Source organism: Fragaria vesca, linkage group LG1, assembly GCF_000184155.1.
Source record: "Fragaria vesca subsp. vesca linkage group LG1, FraVesHawaii_1.0, whole genome shotgun sequence".
Classification (NCBI taxonomy): domain Eukaryota; kingdom Viridiplantae; phylum Streptophyta; class Magnoliopsida; order Rosales; family Rosaceae; genus Fragaria; species Fragaria vesca.
The window spans coordinates 10,063,581-10,088,250 of NC_020491.1; the positions used below are offsets into that span (position 1 = coordinate 10,063,581).

General features: G+C 38.8%; 2 protein-coding genes and 2 pseudogenes across 3 annotated transcripts in view; 3 read left to right on the plus strand and 1 right to left on the minus strand.

The window, feature by feature from the left end:
- LOC101296603 overlaps window positions 1-4,097 on the plus strand; it is a 4,413-nt pseudogene extending 316 nt beyond the window's left edge. Inside the window, exons 2-9 of the transcript XR_183716.1 lie at window positions 115-451; window positions 625-756; window positions 1,179-1,298; window positions 1,381-1,593; window positions 1,855-1,993; window positions 2,104-2,276; window positions 2,713-3,067; window positions 3,296-4,097. The product of XR_183716.1 is annotated as a cellulose synthase-like protein H1-like (transcript). The remainder of the gene's footprint in view (window positions 1-114; window positions 452-624; window positions 757-1,178; window positions 1,299-1,380; window positions 1,594-1,854; window positions 1,994-2,103; window positions 2,277-2,712; window positions 3,068-3,295) is intronic.
- Window positions 4,098-4,872: 775 nt separating this feature from the next.
- LOC101303166 lies at window positions 4,873-5,929 on the minus strand (annotated as a pseudogene).
- Window positions 5,930-6,783: 854 nt separating this feature from the next.
- Window positions 6,784-9,183, plus strand: LOC101303459. The gene has a single exon (XM_004289131.1). The coding sequence runs from the start codon at window positions 6,784-6,786 to the stop codon at window positions 9,181-9,183; it is 2,400 nt and encodes a 799-aa protein (XP_004289179.1).
- Window positions 9,184-15,324: 6,141 nt separating this feature from the next.
- LOC101296894 (cellulose synthase-like protein H1-like) lies at window positions 15,325-20,106 on the plus strand. Its single transcript, XM_004287912.1, has 9 exons — window positions 15,325-15,581; window positions 15,715-16,051; window positions 16,359-16,490; window positions 16,925-17,044; window positions 17,130-17,342; window positions 17,681-17,819; window positions 17,924-18,096; window positions 18,530-18,880; window positions 19,342-20,106. Exons 1-9 carry the CDS (start codon window positions 15,325-15,327, stop codon window positions 19,885-19,887), a joined length of 2,268 nt encoding a protein of 755 aa, XP_004287960.1. The 3' UTR covers window positions 19,888-20,106.
- Window positions 20,107-24,670: the final 4,564 nt, after the last annotated feature.

A 24,670-nucleotide genomic window follows, 5' to 3' on the forward strand; every position in this document is an offset into this window, starting at 1 on the left:
TTTTCCCTTTTTTTTGGAGCTACAAGCTGCCCACAGCTCATTTTTGTTGTGATACTATTTATAATCCTCTGTTACTTCCATGCGTAATTCTAATTTGCTGTTGAAACTTATTAGGGTGCCTAAGGATGAGCTTCCAGCAGTAGACTTGTTTGTGACCACAGCAGACCCAGAGCTTGAACCACCTATCATTACCATAAACACTGTGTTGTCTCTGTTGGCAGTTGATTACCCAACAAACAAACTAGCATGCTATGTTTCTGATGATGGCTGTTCCCCTATCACCTTTTACTCACTTGTGGAAGCATCAAAGTTTGCTAAGAATTGGGTTCCCTTCTGCAAAAAGTACAATGTTCAAGTTAGAGCTCCTTTTAGATATTTCACCAAGAATTCCACGCTTTCTGGAAATAGTAATAACTCAATGGAATTCAAGCAAGAATGGAAGAGACTGAAGGTAATGATACTTTATTTGTGGTTGGAGTCCATTCGGTGAATCCAGCCATTTCAATGATTGATCTTACTAGTCTAGCTGTTACATTGAAGTCCTCTGAAGTCCGTTCTATAAATTTGTTAGATAAGATTTGTGTACTGATGACAAATGAACTTGTTTGTCTTCATGTTTTGTAGGATGATTATGAGCAACTTAGTGGCAAAATTGAGGATGCTGTGTGCAACTCTATCAATCCATCTGATACTATCGAATGCGACTTTTCAGTTTTCTTAAATGTACAACGTAATAATCATCCAACAATAATCAAGGTAATAAAAAAAAAAAAAAATACTAGCTTACAGCATAGATTTATAGTGATAGATTTACTTACTTGTATTGGCTTTGTCCCTCTCTAAAGTTTCTTACAGAATTTACTTTGGAGTTGATGCTATAAATTTAGCACTTACAGTAGTATATGAGGGAAAGTAATAGTAAATTGGTTCTTGGCCAGGATAGAGCTATTTGATCGAAGTGCTTTCTTAGTAGTTGATTTTTTTTTTTTTATTACAATTTGAAGTGCCTTTTCAGCTTTTCTGTAGAAGTACTTGAAATACGACTCAGAAAACACCTTTGGCTATTTTCCAAACCATGCCAAACAGGCAAACATACTATCAATGAGTCATCCCTTAAAAAATAATTAACCAGTATTACAGTGAATTATGCCTAAGCTCTATTCCTTTAATTTTTGAAGGTTGTATGGGAGAACAAAGAAGCACATTCGAATCGAGCAGTTCCACACTTAGTTTATATATCCCGAGAAAAACGGCCAAAGCATCCGCATCATGCCAAAGCTGGGGCCATGAATGTTCTGGTATTATTTACTTTGTTTCAGACCACCTTTGTTTAGTTAAGTAGCTGACCAACTTACCATTAAATCATACAATTATATGCAGACTAGAGTCTCTGGGTTGATGACCAATGCTCCATACATGCTAAACGTGGATTGTGACATGTTCATCAACAACCCAAACATTATTCTTCATGCAATGTGTATGCTACTTGGATCAAAGAATGAAAATAAAAATGCATTTGTTCAGTGTCCTCAAGTCTTCTGTGATGGTTTAAAGGATGATCCTTTCGGAAATCAAATGATAGTTTGGTGGAAGGTGCGTTCTTGCAGTACCTGTTTTTTTCCCCCTTAGTTACAGATGAATATACCTTGTGCTGAGCCTTTCATATAACGTCAGTTGGTATTATTTGCTAAAACTTCTAGATGGGGTAACTGCTCTCTCTAATACCCCTTCCAGTAACATGCATTGCGTACTTTTAGGGCACAGTTTTACTTTTACCTACAAGTTCTGCCGGCACTGAAAATCTGTTTTCTATAATACCTAACTAATCATTCTATTCATCTCTTATATTTTTAGTATGTAGGACAAGGATTTTCTGGGATTCAGGGACCATTTTATTCTGGAACAGGATGTGTTCATAGACGAAAAGTCATCTATGGTCTATCCCCCGATTATGTGAAAGTTGGAGAAACAATTGCAGAAAGCATGATGAACGGTAATCAAATGTGAAACACAAACCTTTCTCCATGTACTGAATGTATTAAGATGATTTTGTTGATAAACATATTATGCAACAAGACTTAATTTTCTAGTTTCCTTTGATAGGTAAATCAGCCGATGAAGAATTACAAGATATGTTTGGAAAAGAATTTACCAAATCAGCTGCTGATGCTTTGAATGGGAAGGCAGAGTGTCCAGACATGCTTACAGAAACTATTGAGGCTGCATACCAAGTTGCTGGTGTTGGATATGAGTATGGCACACAGTGGGGCAAAAAGGTTTGATGTTTGAATCCTCTGATTATATATTCTATTCGAGTGGTACTTGGACTTTGATTATAAGGATGTCTTTTCTCTTTTGTTGCAAAATTGGTATTTGAGTTTATCAGCTTGGAATATGAATTTTGTTTTGGTTTAGGACATTGGGACAGCATCAACCAAAATTTGACATAAATGGGCAATTTGGATAGAGATTCCTATAAATGTAGGAATTTAGTTCAATATATATAAGACTATCTAAAAGTTAAAGTTCATGGTTTAAACTACTGCATCACTATATGTCAAGATTTGAATTAGAATAGAAAAAAAAAAAAAAAAAAGGAATTCAACCAACTTGTTTTTTATGGTTATGTCAAATGTTGTCCTGTTAGTGATCTTTTTAAAAAGAATTTCCTCTTACTGTGAAATCACTGCATCCAATTTCTTTCTTGTTTAGGTAGGATGCATGTATGGATCCACAACTGAAGATATCCTGACTGGCCTTTCAATTCATAACAAAGGTTGGAGATCCATTGTTTATGCTCCCGACCCACCAGCCTTTCTAGGAGACGCACGCGCCTACCGGTGGGCCTGCTTCAATGACCCAACAAAAAAGGTGGGCCACCGGCCTGCTTGAAATCCTCCTCAGCAAAAACTGCCCATTATTTGGTGTTCTCTTTGCAAACCTCCAGTTCAGGCAGTGCTTGGGCTACTTCACGATCCTTTCGTGGGGGCTACGCTCAGTTCTCGAGCTATGCTATGCTGCTCTGCCAGCCTATAGTATCATCACCAACTCACACTTCTTGCCCAAGGTGAGAAATTTTTTAAGCAAAGCAAGCTAAATTTAGGATCCTACAGAGTATATGGAATTATGATCTGTAGCCGCTGTAGCCAGTGAGCTTCTTATTCAGATAAAATTAGCACATACAAGTTCTAGTGGCGGCTCTATGCAGACAACAATAACAATTGCTCTTTACACTTTTTTTTCCTGGACAAGGCTTTTTACTCCTTTGACAGCTCAAAATGTGTTATACATGCAGGGCCAAGAACCAGCTTCTTATATACTCATAGCTGCGCTTCTGATCTACACTATGTACACTTTATCAGAGTACTTTAGAACTGGTCAATCCATCCGAGCATGGTGGAATAACCAAAGAATGGGAAGAATAATCTCAATGAGTGCATGGCTTTTTGGATTTCTTGGTGTCATACTCAAACTGTTGGGCATATCCAAGACGGTCTTTGAAGTAACTCGAAAAGACCAGTCCAATTCGAGTGATGAAGGCACCGAAGCCGGAAAGTTCACCTTTGATCAGTCCCCAGTTTTCGTACCTCCCACAGCAATGTTGCTTGTGCAATTAACAGCACTGGCCACCGCTTTGTTGGGGCTTCAACCACCAGCCCGTGATGGGGTGGGATCAGGCTCTTTGGAGACCATGTGCAGTGTTTTGTTGGTGTTATGCTTGTGGCCATTTCTGAAGGGTCTGTTTCGATCAGGAAAGTATGGAATTCCTGTGTCTACCTTATCCAAGTCTGCCGGTCTTGCACTAGTCTTCTACACCTTGTGCAGATATTAGGACGGTTAGCTTGCAGCTAGTACCACTACTCTTATACACCTTGTGCTAATGATGGTGCTGGCAATCGCTTCATTGGGTTCTCAACCGTCGGGGCCTCTCCACCCAGTTCTTAAAGGCTTGTTTGGTAGTGGCAAATATGTGATTACTTACTGAAGTCGGTGAAAGTCTGCTTGTTTTGCTACTACTCTTGTGCACCTTTTGTAGATATTGGTAGCTTGTAATAGTACTAGAGGAGCTTTTATAGTTTTCACTTTGTAAAATATATTACTCTAAATTCTAAAATTAAGAGAAAATGCCCCAACTTTGTGGTTTTGTACAACAAATTGGGGTTTTACAAAAAGATACAATTTTTAGTTGCAGGACTCGATTTTTACGCTAGAGTCAGCCAAGTCTTTTCTTCAGCTCCTAAACCCAGATCACCAACAGTCATCTCCACAGTTGCACATACATTCTTGTGATTGAAATGAAGAATCTGTATAAGTCTGAATGATCAACTGGATATCTAGATTGATAGTTCCATATATGCTTAAAATAGACATGCAACTAATATTGAGTTTTAGTTTCAAGGAGCTGCAGACGAGCTCTGCACTACCACTTAGACTTGGCTAAGCTGTTCATTTTTTCATGTACAATACCTTCCTTTAATCCCAATACCTTCTTCCTCAAGTATTGAACTTCCAGTAATGGAGTTCAGTTCCAGCAGAAACATATTTCGTTTCCAGCAGTGGTTCAGATTTCAGTTCATCCAGTATTCAGATGATCAGAATAGGAGATAATGGAGACTAAGCTATGTTTATAGACAATGACAAACTCAAAAGCATTCACAAGCCTCTACAGTTCAACTTCATTCATTTACATATAATGTTTCCTCATTTCCTTTTACTATGAGACCTCTTCAAATAAAATACATTAATGTTTCTGTTAGCACGGACCTTCAATTTTGGCTATTGTACAGCGTCTCAATAAAAAAGTATCTAACAGCTTGTAGTCTTTGTTTGAATTCAACTTCTCCTAGTTTAATAGAATGTTGAGGAGACCGGCTTCAAGAGAAAGTAAAACTACAAAACTTGAACATACATGGCCATACTGCTTTTTTTCTTTGGCAATCAAGGATTCAAATAAGATTCACAACCAACTTTCTGTAGCTTCTCATCTTCTGCCAAGATTTCGCTCTGTGTCTTCTTGATACTGGCTGATTCTGCAGTTAATTTAACTTCACATTAGCAAATGCAGACAAAGATTTATGGAAAGTTTGAATTCATAGGTCACTAAAAGCTTTGCAACATGGATAATGAAGTGCAATGACCCAACCTTGCAAATAGATCAGCATCATAAACAGCTAGCATCTGGACTTCTAGCAGACCAGCATTGGTGGCATTGTTTATAGCAACTGTCGCAACTGGGGACCCCTCTTGGCATCTGCATGGTTAAAAGTCGCACACACAAAAAAAAAAAGTTACGAGGAAACCACTCACAATCTCCTAACTGGTATAGTGGTTTATCATTTCTGACATAAAAGTCTTGTATCCAACAATGGAAGAATGATGTCTAAACTGTAAAATATGCCAAGCCCCAGCACTTCGACAATCGATAATCCTAAATTTGTATAATATCATGGTGATGCCTCAGAGTTCATATTTCTAGGGCTACAAGATGGTAGACTTGTAGAGTTTCAAATACATACCTGCAATATAGATAGAACCGAATCAACTCCATCCAATGTAGAAGCACGCAGAGGGACACCAATAACAGGCAATGGAAAAGTGGATGTAGCTACCACTCCTGAAAAGCCAAAGAAATGATAAAATCAACACAAAAAATTCAAAAGTTGTTGCGTTATTACAGTACCCTGTTTGGAGCAAAGATTCGATACCTGGCGAGTGAGCTACGCCACCAGCATCAGCAATCATGACCTGAATTCCTCTTTCCCGGGCAGACAATGCATAAGAATGCATCCAATCAGGAGTTCAATGAGCAGAAACTACCCTAACCTGAAAATGAGAGTCAGTTAACACCAGAAATAAAAGATTACGGGTAACTAATTTACAGAAAAACCAAAACACATGAGAAGCAAACCTTGTGAGGTTCTTCAAACATCAATGACAAAGTATTATCCCTTTTCAAATAGGTGACGGTGTGCTTTTGTTAAAAACGTAAATATATAGAGGCATATTGCCATATTGTGACTCGTCCCCATAAATTCTTGAGGGGACAGAAATCCAGCTAAAGTCTTGATGAAAAGCCCCAGCAATTCGTAGTATATCCTAATGTCCATAAATTAAGTTACGATTCCCAGTATAAAAACATGGGATCCTGGTCGTTCTTGGATTTGGGTTCTATTTGCATTGCTCTGGGGAAGCCCCGCCCCGCGTGCATGTGTATGGTGGTCCTGGAAGATTATGAATAAGTTGGGGCGAGTGCTTGACTCTCCCTGTTGAGTTTATGTCTAAGTTTTGGGTTCTAGCAATAGCTTCAACCTAGCTGTTGTGCCCTTCAATGTGATCAAACTGTGTATCTTTTGCCTCCATCTTATTTTAATGGACAAACACCCCATGGGATAAAAAAAAGTTAGAAGAGGACTCCTGAAAAGAAGAGGAAATCCAAATTACTACTCCAGAAACTACATGTTTGCCTGGATGTATACTGTAATTGATACTGTTTCCTATTCCTAGAAAGAAAAGGAAAGGGGTTCCATAATTATGTATAATGACTATTTGTTATTTCTATATTCTTGAAAAACTTTCGTGGGTTCCTTTTCCTATTCACCTTAGAATTCATAAAGAGAAAGGATTCCTAAACCAAAAAGGATGAAAATTATCCATATACCTTGGAGAAAGGTCTTTATAAATAGGGCCTCCTCTTGTACTCACAATTCACATATCTATACTAATTTCTTTCTCATTCCCCCTGAAATTTGAATGCCTAGCTTTGCAACAAAGCCAGCCTCAGCTATGGGGAAAAGTAACAACCATGGTCGCCAAAGCTGCACCAAGCAGTTTTGGAGGGCTGGGGAATACGAAGGAGTTGCTCGCAACACCCGTAGAAACATTGATTTGTCTTCCACTAATGGATTCGATCACGCGAGGATGCACCCCAAGTTTCTGCACTCCAACGCTACGAGTCACAAGTGGGCTCTCGGAGCTTTCGCAGAGCTCTTAGACAATGCACTGGACGAAGTGCACAATGGTGCTACCTATGTCAATGTAGACGTGCTTGACAACAAGAAAGACGGAAGCAAAATGCTCCTGGTTGAAGACAATGGTGGCGGGATGGACCCAGAGAAGATGAGGAAGTGCATGTCTTTGGGGTACTCGGAGAAAAGCAAGAAGAAAGACACCATTGGACAGTATGGAAATGGTTTCAAAACAAGTACCATGAGGCTTGGGGCTGACGTCATCGTCTTCTCTCGTACAAGTGGAACCCAGAGCATAGGGTTGTTGTCTTACACTTTCTTGAGGAGCACGGGAAAGGAGGATATTGTAGTCCCCATACTGGACTATGAGAGAAGACGAGGGATTGCCACAGAGATGTTACGATCCTCAAGCGAAAACTGGAACAAAAATTTGGAGACGATACTCGAGTGGTCGCCATTTGAGAGTGAGGAAGAGTTGAAAAACCAATTTCGGATGATGAAGCAACAAGGCACTCGAATAATCATATACAACCTTTGGGAGGACGACGAAGGAAACTTGGAGCTTGACTTAGATAGTGAAGCTCATGATATTCAAATGAGGGGAGTGAACCGGGATGCGAAGAACATACAAATGGCTGAACAGTATCCAAACTCTCGTCATTTTTTGACCTACCGTCACTCTTTAAGGAGTTATGCAGCAATTATCTACTTGCGGCTTCCCCCCAACTTCAGAATCATTCTTCGTGGCAAGGATGTTGAGCATCACAACATTTTGAATGATTTGATGTGGCCCCAGCACATCACGTATAGGCCTAAGCCCCTTGAAAAGGAGGAGACATATATAACGAAGAAAACCAAGAAGGGAAAGAAGGATACAAATATGGTTGCTGAGGTCACTCTTGGGTTTGTGAAAGATGCAGAAAACCATCTGGATGTTCAAGGGTTCAACGTATATCACAGGAATAGGCTGATCATGCCGTTTTGGAGGGTATGGAATGCTGCGGGAAGCGATGGCCGCGGTGTTATAGGTGTTATAGAAGCTGATTATATCAACCCGGCTCATGATAAGCAGGGATTTGAGCATACCGTACTTCTTGATAGACTGAAGCAGAAGTTAGCAGAAGGGCAAAAGGATTACTGGTGTACCAATTGTCACAAAATTGGCTATGCTCCACGCCGCAATAAGAAGGCTATTAATGAAGAAAGGGAAGCTGCTAATAAGTCAGGTAACCAGGGTCAACCAGTTTTAGATTCAAATCCAGACACGTCCTCTTCACGCATGAGAGCCGTTTTAGATTCAAATCTAGACGAATCCTCTTCACGCAAGAGACCGGTTTTAGATTCAAATCTAGAGAAGTCCTCTTCTCGCAAGAGATCACTCCCAGATCCGAATACAAATGTAGCCCCACACAAAAGTCAAAAAGTTTCTTCAGACAAATCTCCTAATGGGAATGGGAATGGGAATATTCAGAAGAAAATCACACTGCAGACAGCCACAAAATCATCAACCCGTCGCCCAGAAATTGTGTCAGGATTAAGTTCTTCTAGACCACATGCTAACAAGCATAAAGCATCATCACCAACACCCAATGCCTTGTCTGGTATTGCTCACATGAAGGCTGCTACTTCCGATAAGCAAGCGAAAGGAAGAAATACCGATAAGGCAAAGAAAAACTCTGAGAAGAACGTGGATGAAGTGGTACATCATTCACACATGGAAGAGGATTCTCTATCTGAACAAGAGCCTACACCATGTGGAACCAATAGTCCAACCACCACAATATCCAAGTCCAAGGGAAATGATGTCAATGTCAGGTGTTCACCTTCAAAGGGTGATTTAAGAGCGGTGGAGCAACCAAGAAAGGAGAAGCAAGGGAATGTAGCTGCTGATGTGCAGACTGAAAGATGCAAGTCACGAAGAGACAATGAGGAACTGAATCAAGAGGAAAACAACTTAAAAAAACAGTTGTTGAATGCATCTAATACTATTCGAGAACTGCATACACAACTCCAGAAGGCAAATGAAGAAATTAAGAAACTGAACATGCAACAAGACGAGAGAGCACGACGAGACAAAGAAGAAAACAGCTTATTGAAGAACCAACTAGAAAAGGCAAATGAAGAGATTTCTGAACTGAACAAAATACAAAAAGCTCTGATTGAGCTGTTGCAGGAGGAGCGAGATAAAGTTGAGGCACTCAACCCGAAAGGTTGTTAAGATGTAACCTAGCCTGTACGTAGTTAGTTGTAATTGGATAGCCTAGTCAAGCCAAATTTCTCGAACAATGTAAATTGAAAGGAATGAATATTGTCATAAATTCACAAGAACTATCAACAAGTGTTTGCAGTTGTTTTATATTTTCTATTGGAATTTGTTAATGCATATAACCTTTTGTCTTTTGATAAGGTATTTACTCTGCGCTTCTGCGTCCATTAATCAAGCTACTAATTAATACAAACTCTTTCGAGTTCTGCAACACTTAATGGGGTGCTTAATGTAATGAAATATATGCAAAGCAGTCCCAAACTCAATCATATGTGTAGGAATTAAGAACAGAATCTAACCTGGCTTATCATACCAATGAACAGTAGCCCCTAGAATACTCAAGGCTCTTTCAATCACTTGATGAGCTAGGTGGAAACCAGTTTCCCCCTAAAAGCATAAATGGTGGCATGATACAGATAAACACACGCTTAGATGTTATTCCACAAGTGCAGTGATAATTGTATATTATTTTTTTTTTCAAATATTCTGTATGACATCAATGCTTCATTAAACAACAAAAATTATTATGTCAATATAGACAAAGAGCACAAAGATGGAAAATCCATGTTGAACAGAGAATCACCTCATCTTCACCAAGTAATGTTAGTTTGTAGCTCTTCAGGATTTTCAGAGCAACCCCTAGCTATAGCCCACCAGCTGATAAGCAGAAATTGTTATATATCTTTCTCTGATTGCAAAATTCATATAACATTCCTCAAGTAATATATACAATTTTGGATCAAATAATCATTATTTTATGCTTTGATGAGCCCTTTACAAATTTCAATCTTCATATCCATGTTGCAAAAGAACCAACATTTACAGAAAACCAAATGAACAAACCATCCAAAGCATGAAAATAAACGATTCAAAGATGAAATGCAACAAAAGAAGACACATTCATTTCGGCAAATAGTAAGAAATGTTTAAATGTTGATACAACTTGAGATTGGCAAGGATTGAAAGTAATGGGCAATTTTACCTGATGATGAGTTTGAGTTTGGATTTGACTGTGTCTGGGCAGCTATATCACCAACCCCAAATCAAACCAGAGCTAATGTCTTAACTTGAGTGTTTGAGTCAAAGCATGGTCGTCGGAGGACTGTTCTTGAGTCGAGTACGCGAGTGACTTGTTTGATTTGGTGCCTGAGGAAATTAGGGAATCGATTTCTTCGAGCTCGAAGAAGAGGTGAACTGAAACACTGATATACTATAGGAAAAGTCAGTATTGCTCCGACGTTTCCGATTTATTTACGGAGGCATTTCCGGACTTTTCCGACCGATTACGACACGTTTTCAGTGTTTTCGAGAATAGATTCTTAACCTACAAGCGCTACACTGTGCGCGCTGGTATGGCCGGAAACGCCGAAAAATCGTCTAAAACGGCCGGAAACGTGTCGGAATCGTATCCGTAAATAACCGGAAACCTGGAGACAATTATGACTTTTCATTCCAATTGGTCTAGAAGTGATCAGAAATAACATATGTAAAGTCAGTATTGGCCCTAAGTTTCTGATTTATTTGCGGACGTGTTTCAAGACGTTTCCGACACGTTTCTGTTGAGTTTCCGGCGTTTATGAGAGCACATTCATAATATACAAGCTATGGGGTGCATGCTGGTATGGCCGGAAATGCCGAAAAGTCGTCTAAAACTGCCAGAAACTCGACGTAAACGTAATTCGTAAATAACCGGAAACCTGGGGGCATTAATGATTTTTCTCCTAATGTCTAGAACTATTTTGAAATAACATATGTAAGAGTCAGTATTGCCCCCACGGTTTCAATTTATTTACAAACACGTTTCTGGACATTTTCGAAGCATTTCCAGCCTTGTTCGTTGCGTTTCCGATGTTTCTGAGAAGAGAAAATTTTACAAACGATGCCTCAACTAAGAGTCATTCATCATTTTAGTATATCAATTTTGAAAACTATCATATTGCTCTCCTAACTTTAAAACTCATACCACCTTTTGTACATGCCGTCATAACGGTGTTAAATCTATATTTTTTTTAGGGATATTGTTGTCTCTCTATGTCTCAACTCCATTTATCTATCCGCTCGACGTGGAGAAAATTTTCTTAATCTCCTGTGCTCCCACCACAATCCACAACCATCATCCATCATTAAACCCTTCATCAATGAATTCACCACCCTACTCGAGTCTCTTCTCCTCAATTTCGTCAAATTTAACCCCAAAATGTTGAATTATCCACATCAATTCAATCCGAAACTAAAAGTCTCAATCCAACCTCAAAACCCAATGCCCCTCCAACCTAATTCCAAATTTCTCAACTCTAGAACCAAAGTGTCATTGATGGGAATCAAATACCACTTGTAGATAGACTGGAGACGAACATAAAAAGATACTAGAAGCAAATCAAGCAATGATCATCTTGCATCCTCATATAACTTCTGATTCTATAATCATCTTCACATCTTGATAAAGAATCTTCATGTTCTTCGATTGAAATTCTAAAAATTAAAGTAAAAATTTACCCTTCTTGCATCATTGGTATTCTTAACAATCAATCAGCAACTGCGTCAAATCCATCAATGGTTCATATAAAAGCCTAGCTAGGATTCACTTGGTTAATGAAGAAGTATTATTTTGAGAGATGCGTACAGGGTTTTTGAAGAAAGAGATAGAGGTGGGAGGCAGAGAGAGAGAGAGAGAGGTTACTAAATACAAGGGAAGAAGAAGAATATAGTGATTAGCCTAAGAAAAGAAAAACAACAAAAAAGGAAAAATGAAAAGACCAAAATGCCCATGAGATAACTCTCATGACAGTAGATTTAACGGTGTTATAGGCAAAAGGTTTGAAAATTGTGTTGAATTTAAATAGTGAGATACCAATGTGATAGTTTATAGATATGGTGTATTGAGATGATGAATGAGGTTTACTTGAGGTACCATATGTAAAATCCTCTCTTCTGATAATAGATTCTTAACCTACAACCTACGTTGGTATGGCCAAACACGCCTAAAACTCGTTAAAAACGGTGGGAAACACGTCAGCAATAACAAAGTTAAAAGTCCATATTACCCCTATGTTTCTAATTTATTTACGGACGCGTTTCCGAACGTTTTCAATGCGTTTCTGGCCATTTCCGCCATGTTTTCGAGCTCATATTATTAACTCACAATGTACGAGACACGCGCTGGTAAGGCCGAAAACGCCGGGAACATGTCAAATACGACCGAAAAAGCGTCGAAAATGTATCCATAAATATAAAACGGAAATGTGGGGGCAATATTGACTTTTGAATGACATTGGTGTTTTAGCATCTCTGCCGTCGCCAACCTACATCGGCAACTCCATTACCTCCAGTGACCACCACTAATCCTCCACCGCCTCTATCAACTCCAAGAAACAGCTGCCAGCTTCCCTGAACCGCCGCGCACTCCTTGGCCAACAACAACATTGCTGCCGGCGACATTGCAAGTTCAGAAGCCACAACCAAAAGCGGCGGTATGTGTCATTTTTGGAGTTGTAGCTTTCTTCCTTGTCGGAATTGTGCTTATTTGCTACAAGCAGAGTAGGAGTAGAAAGAACAATGCTGTTCACCGTCTTTGGGTCCAAAAGGTTACAAATTCAATACCTACAAATATTTTTTTTTTTTTTTTTTTTTTTTTTTTTTTTTTCACAATTTGGATCATTATTGATCACACTCTTTTTATGTAGTCATGATCATGCTTACTTTTATTTTTCTGCATTTTCAGATGATATGGTTCAGCCCCATCAACCTCAGTGGCTTGGTTTTCCCATGGACATGACAAATGGAACTTTCACCTATGAGCAGTTGTTGGTAGCCACAAATGGAACTTTCAGGCTGATCGAGGTTGACATTATTAGCAGGGTGCATCACAAGCATTTAGTTTCATCTAGTTTCTCCGTCGAATTGTGTTTGCGGTCAAGTGTGGGATGCAGGTAACGTGTTTGATGGAATGACTGAACTGTCATTTGTTGCGTGCAATGCTATGATTGATGGGTTTGGGAAGAATGGGGACATGTGTGGTGCTGTTTTGATATTTGAAATGATGCTAGAGAGGGATTGTTTGAGTAGTGCTAGGAATGGTTTCGAGGTTAAAAGAAGTTTTTACATCGGAAGGAAATGATCTCCTAGGCAGATCAGGACAATTCAAAGAAACAACATGCATTTCATTTCAAGCTTGATGCTTCTGTGTTGGGGCTCTTTTGGGTTCTTGTAAGATTAATTCCTGGGACCACTGAGCTGGGAAATGAAGTTGGAAATAAATTTGGATGGTACCTGGCTTTGTCAAACATTATTGCTTGGAGTACCAGAGGTGGGGTCATGCATTTATATGTTGCTGCTGGCAATGGTACCTGCTGGAATTCACAATTAGGGTATGATTGTTGAATGGATACCCTACTTTACACCCACAAGTCGATCAGATTATGTTAGACATCATCGGAAAATATCACTGGTATGCGTCTCTTACGACCAACTCTTATTTAGATTCATTATGCACAATGATTGCAGTAGGGAGGGTAGACCATGTCAGAATGATTTGCTGCAATTTTTTTAGATAGTTAGTATGAGTAGTTGGTAACCAAAAGGCTCATTTGGTTATTACGGTTTTAGCAGCAAGCTAATCTTAGATAGCCCACTAGAAAATGGACATATATTTAATGCTTGGAACAGTTGGCGCAGAAAGAAACTCATGAACCTATTGTAACCTTTCTTTTATGCAATAAGAAACAAATACAGAGTCTTTCTCACTAGGCCATCTCCTGATTGAGCAAGGAGAGAGTGAGATGTGGGGGACCTACCTCACTAGTTGTTCTACCAGTCACTAGAAAAGAAATAAAGAAGAATATCTAATTATCTATGTTGACATATTGGTGTCCCTCCACTCCTCCAGCCTATTCTGTTATATTCTCTAAGGTGTCTGTTTGTAAGAGTTTTACTTGGTAACAAATTTTAGTTATATTATTAGTAACAAATTGCAGTTAAAAAGATTGATCTTTCCAATTTACTTGAACAAGTTAGAAACCCCCTCTGACAATTCATTGGTACATACTTTTATCTTCATTAATATGCTATACATAAGATAAGATGTTTATCAATTTGGCTCAAAGGCCAAAGTTTTCAGTCCATTGTCTACTTTGCAGGGAGTCGTCCCTTTCTATAGGAATTCAATTTGGATAACACTTTTGTTCTTGTCTTTCTTTTTGGTTGTATTTCTGTTTTCTCTGTTTTGATAGAATTTCCAACACTGATTTTATATTCTGTTTAATATGAAAAATTTGAATAGAGAATCCTATCTTTCATCCTTTTTGTCATCTTATGTTCATCATACAGCATAAACAAACAAACAGCTTCAAGATTTGCTCTATCACTATAGCACTGACTGCTGCTACGTCATGTTATGTGATCCACTCTGACCATACTTTGAACGTCAGATTTTTTTATTTTTATTTTTATTTATTTTTATTAAAAGAATGGACTTTGAATGTCAGTTAGTTTTGTAAGTAATGTAGTGGACAAGGTTCTCTCTCAAGCTTCTGTCTCTTTCTTGATGCGTGTTTGAATTTGGCTGTTAAGTTGTCCAGAAGGACTATGATTATATGTATGCATGTAAGATGATTCACCCCCCATGCAATTGGACTACTATCATGTCCTCTTGTTGACATCAATGTGGTTTCCTCTGTTCTTGAGACGTGGTTTGGAGTATGGCTTAAGAACACAAGAGAACACATTTTCCGTTTCTCGAAGAATTTGGCAATTGAGTACCATACGTTTTAGCAACAATCCTTAAAAGAGTTCTTGAGCAATTAAGCCTAAATGGATATAAGATTTTTATTTGTACATTTTTATTTTATTATTTTTATTTGGACCTGCCAAGAGCAGAAGCTGCTGACACTCTCTGTGATTACATTGTTCATTTTCATATGCAAAAAAAAAAAAAATTGTTTTTAAAATTTGTTTATTATGTCCTTCCACGTTGGATATGCTTGCATCACCACATCATTAGAAAACCTATGCCACATAACCAACTGGCTCTAGACTGTTATAAATATGTACATGCAGAATAAATTTTAAGACAACTCTCAGAACCTTGCATTAACCATGGCTAACTCACACTCTCTTCCTCTCTATGAAAGGGTTGAGCACAGAAACACACTGCATAAAGTCATGGAGTTTATAATGCTCTTCCTCCTCCTTTCACTCCTTGTTTATCGTCTTCTCTCTTTCAACAAACATGGTTTATCCTGGTTCATCGCATTGCTCTGCGAGCTCTGGTTTACCTTCAGTTGGGTCATCACCATGAACAACAAATGGAATATGGTTAACCATAAACCATACCCCGACCGCCTCCTGCAACGGTAACACTAATAACAGAGGCATCTCATCTTTTTGCTTCTTTTTTTGTAGCCACAAGCCCCCCACAGCTCATTTGTTGTGTTTCTTTTTTGTTACTTTCATGAGTAATTCTGATTTTCTGTTGAAACTTATTAGGGTGCCTAAGGATGAGCTTCCAGCAGTAGACTTGTTTGTGACCACAGCAGACTCAGAGCTTGAACCACCTATCATTACCATAAACACTGTTCTGTCTCTGTTGGCAGTTGATTACCCAACAAACAAACTAGCATGCTATGTTTCTGATGATGGCTGTTCCCCTATCACCTTTTACTCACTTATGGAAGCATCAAAGTTTGCTAAGATCTGGGTTCCCTTTTGCAAAAAGTACAATGTTCAAGTTAGAGCTCCTTCTAGATACTTCACCAATAATTCCACGCTTTCTGGAAATAATAATAGCTCAATGGAATTCAAGCAAGAATGGAAGAGACTGAAGGTAATGATAATTCCACACACCCCAAATTGAAATCCGCACGCCTATTTTCTATTTTTGGTAACTAAAATTTTGTCTTTTAGTAATGTAACTTTGTCTTTTTGTGAATATGTTAACCAAAAAAAGAAAAAAAGTGTGTGAATTTCAATTTGGGGTGTGTGGATTTCACTTCCCATTTGTGGTTGGAGTGATGGAGTTCATTCAGTGATTCCAGTCACTTCAATGACTGGTCTTACTAATCTCGCTGTTACTTTGAAGGTCGGTATATTCCGCTCTATAAATTTGTGTACTAATGACAAATGTTTTGTAGGATGAGTACGAGAAACTTAGCAGGAAAATCGAGGATGCAGTGCTCAAATCTATCAATCCATCTGATATGATCGAATGCGACTTTTCAGTTTTCTCTAACATACAACGTAATGATCATCCAACAATAATCAAGGTAAACAAAGATACAAGCTTACATAATAGATTTTATAGTCTTAATACTTACTGATTTCTATTTGCTTTGTCCTTATATAAAGTTCTTACAAATTTACTTTGGAATTGGTGCTAAGAAATCACTTACGGTAGTGTATGAAGGGAAAGTAATAAGAAATCGGATCTTGGCCAGGAAAGCGTTATTTCATTGAAGCGCTTTCTTAGAAGTTCATTTTTTTGCATTACAGTTTGAAGTGCCTTTCCTGTAAAGGTACTTGAAATATGATTCAGAAAATAGTTTTGACACCATGCCAAACACACTATCAATCTGATGAAAAGCACTTTTGGTAATATTAGAAGCAATGCTAAATGAGTCATCCCATAAAATATAGTTAACTACTACTACAGGTGAATTATGCGTAAGCTCTAATTCTCTAAACCTTTTGAGTTTTGAAGGTTGTATTGGAGAACAAAGAAGCACATTCGAATCAATCAGTGCCGCATTTAGTTTATATATCCAGAGAAAAACGCCCTAAGCATCCACATCATGCCAAAGCCGGGGCCATGAATGTTCTGGTATGATTTAATTTGTTTCATACGACCTTTTCTAATTTACTACCTAACCAACGTACTTACCATCAAGTCATATTATAATGTGCAGACAAGAGTCTCTGGGTTGATGACCAATTCTCCTTACATGTTGAATGTGGACTGTGACATGTTCGTCAACAGCCCGAACATTATTCTTCATGCAATGTGTATGCTACTTGGACCAAAGAATGAAAATGAAAATGCATTTGTTCAGTGTCCTCAAGTCTTCTATGACGGTCTAAAGGATGATCCTTTCGGAAATCAGATGATAGTTCTTTGGAAGGTGCGCACTAACCGTATATTTTTCTCTGGTTTGATACAGAGACAGTTACCTTGAGTAACAAGTCAATTAGTTACAGATGAATATATATACCTGATCAGGGGCCCTTTCCTATAACCTCAGTTGTTTCTATTTTCTAAAATGTGTAGCTGGGGCAACTGCTGTCTCTACTAGGTCTTTCAGTAACATGTATTGCCTACTTTTAGGTTGTAGCAACACATTATACACATTCAACCACTGATACAATTAGACACTAAAAGTTGCAGTTTTACTTGTAAGGTGTTGGTACTGTTTTATCTAACACTTAACTAATTAATGCATCCATCTCTTATATTTTGTAGTATGTCGCACAAGGAATTTCAGGAATTCAGGGACCTTTTTATTCCGGAACAGGATGTGTTCATAGACGAAAAGTCATCTATGGTCTCTTCCCCAATTTTGTGAAAGTTGGAGAAACAAATGCTAAAACCATGATGAAGGGTAAGCAAATACGAAACACAAACCTCTCTTCGTGTGTATATTGAATGTATTAAGAATTTAAGATGGTGATCAACAAGACTTAGTTTGCTGGTTTCCTTTGATAGGTAAATCAGCTGATGAAGAATTATTTCATATGTTTGGGAAGGAATTTGCCAAATCAGCTGCTAATGCTTTGAATGGGAAGGCAGAGTGTCCGGACATGCTTACAACAACTATTGAGGCTGCATACCAAGTTGCTGGTGTTGACTATGAGTATGGCACGCATTGGGGTAACAAGGTTTGAATCCTCTGGTTTATATTTCTCTTTGATTGGTACTTGGATTTTGACCGGAAGGATGTCTGGTTTTTTTTTATTGTGATCAAAAGGATGTCTATTTTTTTTTTTATAATAATTAAAAAGAAAACTGGTACTTGGGTTTCATCAGTTTGGTACATGAATTTTAATCAAATCTGGGAATAAACCTGCCAAAATTCACGTAAATGGCCAATTTGGATAGAATAACCTTTCCAGAATAGTATAGGTACAAGCCTGTTTAATAGTTAAAATTGATGGTTTAAACTATTACAATTTTATGTCTCAAGATTTGAATTAGAATAGGAAAAAAGAAGGATTCGAGTTATGTTAAATGTTTTCCCACCTTTTCATTATTCTTGTTAAATACAATTCCCTCTTCCTATGATTCTCTCCATCCATTTTCCTTTTTGTTTAGGTGGGATGGATGTATGGATCCACAACTGAAGATGTCCTCACTGGGCTTTCAATCCATAACAAAGGTTGGAGATCCATTCTTTATGCACCCAAACCACCAGCCTTTCTAGGATGTGCGCCTACCGGTGGGCCTGCTTCAATGACCCAACAGAAAAGGTGGGCCACTGGCCTGCTTGAAATCCTCATCAGCAAAAACTGCCCCATATTTGGTACTCTCTTTGCGAACCTCCAGTTCAGGCAGTGCTTGGGCTACTTGTGGATCCTTTCATGGGGACTACGTTCAGTTCCTGAGCTATGTTATGCTGCTCTGCCAGCCTATAGTATCATCACCAACTCAAACTTCTTGCCCAAGGTGAGATATTCTTTTGATGCAAAGTAAGCTAAATTCAGTTCCCTACAGATTATATGGAATTACGACATATAGAAGCTGGCCAAATAGATTTCATACTCAGGAATATAGCAGATAGAAGTTCTAGTGGGGGCTCTATGCAGGCTCAATCGGGCCATCCAACAAGTTTTCTTTTCCTGAACAACATAGTTTTATTTTCTCTTCTGAACAGTATGTCTTCTTACTTCAAGCCGGGCACATCGTGCTCTATGAAATTCCCGCCTTTGAATGTTCATGCCTTGAGAAGAAAATTTGTAACCAAACACTGTATTATAAACAGATATAACTGCCTCTAACAAATTGCAGATATGGTGCATATATTTACACACACACTCACATACGTACGTACATACATATTAATAACCCTTATAACCATATATATGCTTTTTACTCTTCTGACAGTTATATATTTGTTGTAAATGCAGGATCAAGATCCAGCTTACTATATACCTTTAGCTGTTTTTGTGGTATACTCTATGTACACTTTATCAGAGTACCTTAGAACTGGTCTATCAATCCGAGCATGGTGGAATAACCAAAGAATGGGAAGAATAACAGCCATGAGTGCATTTTTTTTTGGAGTTGTTGGTGTCATACTCAAACTTTTGGGCATATCAGAGACAGTCTTTGAAGTAACACGAAAGGAGCAATCTACTTCAAGTGATGAAGGCACTGAAGATACTGAAGCCGGAAAATTCACCTTTGACCAGTCCCCAATTTTCATACCTCCCACAGCAGTTTTGCTTCTGCAATTAACAGCACTGGCCACCGCTTTGTTGGGGCTTCAATTACCAGCGCGTGATGGGGTGGGATCCGGCTCTTTGGAGACCATGTGCAGTGTTTTGTTGGTGGTATGCTTGTGGCCATTTTTGAAAGGTCTGTTTGGTTCAGGAAAGTATGGGATTCCTCTGTCTACCATATTTAAGTCTGCTGGTCTTGTACTGTTCATCTACACTTTGTGCAGATATTAGGATGGTAGCTTGTAATAGCACCACTCATCTACACTTTGTGCTACTGATAGTGCTGGCAATGGCTTCATTGGGTTTCCTACAACCCGCCCGCAGCGGTCAGGGCTAAGGCATATTAGAGGTTCATAATTTGTGTATGCTTGATTGTATGCCTCTAAGACATATGAGATTCTAAATTGAGAGAAAAGCTTCTGTTGATGTGGTATCTTGTAATAGTTAGTACCACCAGTAGTTTCAGCAGTTCACGAAGTTAACAAAAGTCGACAAATTGTTCATAAGGACATGTGAAGATGATGATTTTGTCCTCACTTATGTCATAATTACAATCTTGCTATCATTCTTTAAATTACAGTTTTGCTTCCCGTTTTTTAGAAATGACGATTTGTCCTCACTTACACCATAATTACAGTCTTGCCATCACCTTTTAAATTACAGTTTTACCACTCACTTTGTAGGTACAAGTCGACATACTGTTCATAAGGGTCTGCGAAAATAACGATTATGTCCTCACTTACGTCATAATTACAATCATGTCATAACTCTCTAAATTATAATTTTGCCTTCGCTTTTTGAAAAATGACAATTCCGCCCTCAGAGCATGTCCACCGGTGAGCAAAAAATCCAACCCCGGTTGGATCCACATAGGCAAAGCAACACAGCCCAAATTTTTTTGTTTCCACCCATAAAATGAGATAACTCATTTTCTAACCCAGGTCACTTTGTTGGGGAGATATCCAACTCAGGTTAGAGGAGAAGACTGACCCAGGCGAGATTGATCCACATCAGCCCAGCCCACGCTCGTGGCTTGCGTTGGCTTGCGTCAGCAATGAAGCCTCCACCAAGCGACGCGCCTGGAAGCTGCGTTTTGTGCACGGACGAACTGCAACGAAGGAAGACGCGCGTGTGATGACGACATGGAGACTGTGACAACGAACTGTGCGGAGCGACAGCGCGCGGAGGAGGCTGGAGTTGCGCTGCTTACTACTGTGAGTGCAGAGCGGTAGCGTACGGAGGAGGCTAGAGTGGCAGCGTGCGGAGGAGGCTGGAGCGACAGCGTGTGGAGGAGGCTGGAGTTGTGCTGCTTGCTGCTGTGCATGCGGAGCGGTAGCGTGCGAAGGTGGGTGGTCGCCGTCGGCAGCCCAGAAAAGAAATATGGGTGCCCAGAGAAGAAAGTTTAAGGTTTTTTCTTTTTTTGATTTATAATTTTATAGAAAAAATCTATAAAAATAAATAAATGTATACAGTGTGAATTGATAGCTAATTTTACATATGCCTAGTTAATTTAGATTGTGTTTTTCATTAGATAATATCAAATAAAAGTATTTTTTAAACTTGACTTGTTACTTAAATGTCATGAAATAAAAACATTAATTTGAATATGTCATATAATATATATAAATTACTATTTATTTATACATAAAACGATTAATTGCATTTAAAAATGTACTTTAAAATTTAATAAACAGTCATTGCCACGTGGCAGCAATCTCACATTTTAAACGGGTGGAAACTGCTGCCCAGTCACAGTGACCCAGAGTGACCCAGGTCACTGTATTCATTCTAACTCAACGGGTGAACTTGCTCTCATTTACATCATAATTACAATTCTGCCATCATTTTTTAAATTACAATTTTACTCTTTGTTTTTTTGTTAATTTACGCTACTGTCATCCAATAATTTTGTAATTATTTTTTTTTTAAACTTTTTTTTAAGTAATTTATAAACTATCACTCTCTCTCTCAGCAAAGTAAGTACCTACTATCAAGTGGATGTCCAGTATGACCATTGTGTCACTAAAAGAATGTAAACCTTAATGAGGTTGATTACTTCTTTTTGAATAACATAATGCAGCAAACCTTAATGACATTGGTATTCAGTATATGACAGTGGCTAGTCGAGCTTTTTCTATTTCCCAAGCGCTACTCATGCTCCCTTTTTCTACAAATACGAGTCCTATCAAAAGGCGAAAATTCTTCCCTCACCATATGACGTGGCATACTGACAGTCACCAGTTTTAGTCAAATATCTTAATTTGACCAACTATGTTGGATGTCTGTGAACGTTAGAATACCGGTAAAAAACTGTATTTTTGAGCGAAATGATGAAAACATTTAAACGATTTAATCTTAATCATTTATAACGATTTATATATTTAATTATTATATTTTTATATTAATTTTTTATAATTCTGACCATCCATGTATATACGAAGATACACCTCGTTTGTTGAAGATGCTCTCGTGAAATGACTGGTAAACCCAAAGATTTCCACCATGCCTCGTTGAATCTGTCAATCCGATACCCAAACCCAAATCACCTCTTTCCCATTCCGAGTCTACCTCTTCGGCGAATTCACCGTGCCGGGGCTGATCTCCACCTCTATCTGGTCATCCCTCGAATGCCCGCTCAACCACGCGTGCAACTACTCAGCCCTCTACCTCGACTCCGACCTCATACTCAACGAGGACATTGCCAAGCTGGCCGCCACCCCTCTCGGGCCACATGGCGTCCTCGCCTCGTCGGAGTACTACAACGCCAACTTCACCATCTACTTCACGCTGACATTTTGGGCCAACCCAACTCTCTCCTTAACCTTCAAGGGTTGCGACGCTTGCTACTTCAACACCGGCGTCGTGTTCATAAACCTCGACCGGTGGCGGGAAAGCAGTACACCAACCGGATCGTCGAGTGGATGGAGCTTCAGAAGAGAATGAGGATCTACGAGCTTGGTTCGATTCTTTGCCTCAGAATTTCATTATTGTAATTCTGTGTATAATTACATTGGAACCTGAAAGAGATGGACTTCTGCCTGCAGATGCTTGGAAGATGATAATGGCATAATGCATTGGAACTTACAAAGGACGACGACATGATGATTTTCACTTAATAATTTTTTAATAATTCTTTTTTTCTTATTTGTAATTACTTTTATACCCATTCTAGATAATGTGGTACAATTTGGTTAGTGGGTTATATGCAAGGTGAATCCTTGTGAACCAACTATATCTAGCAAATAAAATTTTGAAAAATCGGCCGTTGGATGTGATCGGTATAGTGAAATACAGTTAATTTTGAAAATTCACATATTTTCGATAATATTTAGACCCCGATCAAGACGGTCAACCTTTTTTACTTTTATGTTTCCTTATGGAGTGCCCTATCGTCATGAGGTAAATTTTCCTAAATTTTTATATGGGCTGCTACATCTCATCTATGTGAGACTGTGTAGGTGGAAGAATCAACCAAAAAAAGTCATAAAGGAATAAGTAAGAGCGTTTTTGTGTAATAAGTGATGTTGATTTGGGGTTGACAGCGTCGATCGAGACCCAAACTCTAATGAAAATAAGTGAATTTTTTTCTGTGACCATATTTAAGTATACTTATCACATCAGACGACCAGATTTTCATTTTGTGAATTTTAGTTATTGGAAAACAATGTGTCTATTAATGAGGTATAATTTGGTTAGCGAGTTATATGTAAGTGTACATTCTTGTAAACCAACTATATATAGCAAATTGTTCTAGGATATTCTCTATGTGTGCCTTGGCCTTATACCAATAGGATATGTAGTTAGACTAGATCTATGTATTCATATCCTTACCATATTGGTATTGTGTAATTCCCTATATAAATGGCTCATATCAATGAATAAGATGATGATTTCTTGCTATCTCTTTGTCTCTACACTTTATCCTTCATCACGTTATCATGCACTTTGTTCTAACCCTAGAGCCAATAGCCCACCATTTTTTTTCTAAACCCTAAAATCGGGCAGCCTTGTTTTTCCCGATTTCCGACCAAAATTCCGACTGTCCTCCACCGGAATTTTATATCCCCAGAAAGCTCTCTCCATCCCGGATCCAACGCCGCCGGTCTCACCCTGAGAACCGGCCGGAAAGTCTCCGAACCGGTCGCCGGAAGATTTCAGACCGCCGCCGCTACCGACCACCGGTTCACCACCTTCCTTGCTCCGATCAACCTGAAATTTTGACAACAGCTTCCCCATCCAGAACTGCTCCTCCTATCAAATTTTCAGCCCCAAATTCAAAGTATAAGTAGGCGAAACGTTATTTCTCATCTCGGCAGCCTCTAGAAAGGTATGTTTTTTGAAACCTTAAACTTTTCCAAGTTCAATAACTCGGGGAGGATAAAATCTTTTCCTCCCTTCTCCATCTCCATTCTATGCTTGGGATTTTGTGCGTGCAGGTACCCAAATCCCGGAATTTTATTCGCGGGTCAAGAGTGTGTTTGATCACTCTTGTTTCTTTGCCGGGTTGTGTTTGATCAACCCCGACCTTTCACCGGATTGTGTTTGATCAATCCGAGGTTTTTTCCGAATTGTGTTTGATCAATTCGCGGCTTTTTCGGATTGTGTATGATCAATCCGAAGGACAAACCATTAAAAGCATCGTTTGTGACCTCTATCGAGTCTCATAACAGCTTGGTTTTGTATGCAAGAGCAATGTAACATTCTGCTCCTTTGAGTTTTGACGTATTAGATGTCTAAGGCGGATCTTCGCTTGGTATCTGTGGAACCTTTCATTGGAAAGGATTAAACCACATGTTTTGACCCCCAGGCTAACAAGCCTAGATGCCGAGATTTCACATCTCATGCGCTCAAAGTCTTTGACGCGCCACATTGACAAAAGCCTTCAATGGCAATCTGTGCAAAAAATAATGACCATAAAGTACTGTGGAATGCACTCATGGAGCGTTTCTCGAAACGTTCATATAACTCTACTTGTTGAGTTATTAGTCAAGTGGATTGCTTACCACCTTAATTG

Bases quoted from the DNA above. Each gene is read 5' to 3' on its own strand.
- LOC101296894 (XM_004287912.1), top strand. From the start codon at position 15,325: ATGGCTAACTCACACTCTCTTCCTCTCTATGAAAGGGTTGAGCACAGA. The intron at 15,582-15,714 runs GTAACACTAATA...GAAACTTATTAG, and splicing joins CCCGACCGCCTCCTGCAACG to GGTGCCTAAGGATGAGCTTC. The intron at 16,052-16,358 runs GTAATGATAATT...AATGTTTTGTAG, and splicing joins AAGAATGGAAGAGACTGAAG to GATGAGTACGAGAAACTTAG.
- LOC101303459 (XM_004289131.1), top strand. From the start codon at position 6,784: ATGGGGAAAAGTAACAACCATGGTCGCCAAAGCTGCACCAAGCAGTTT.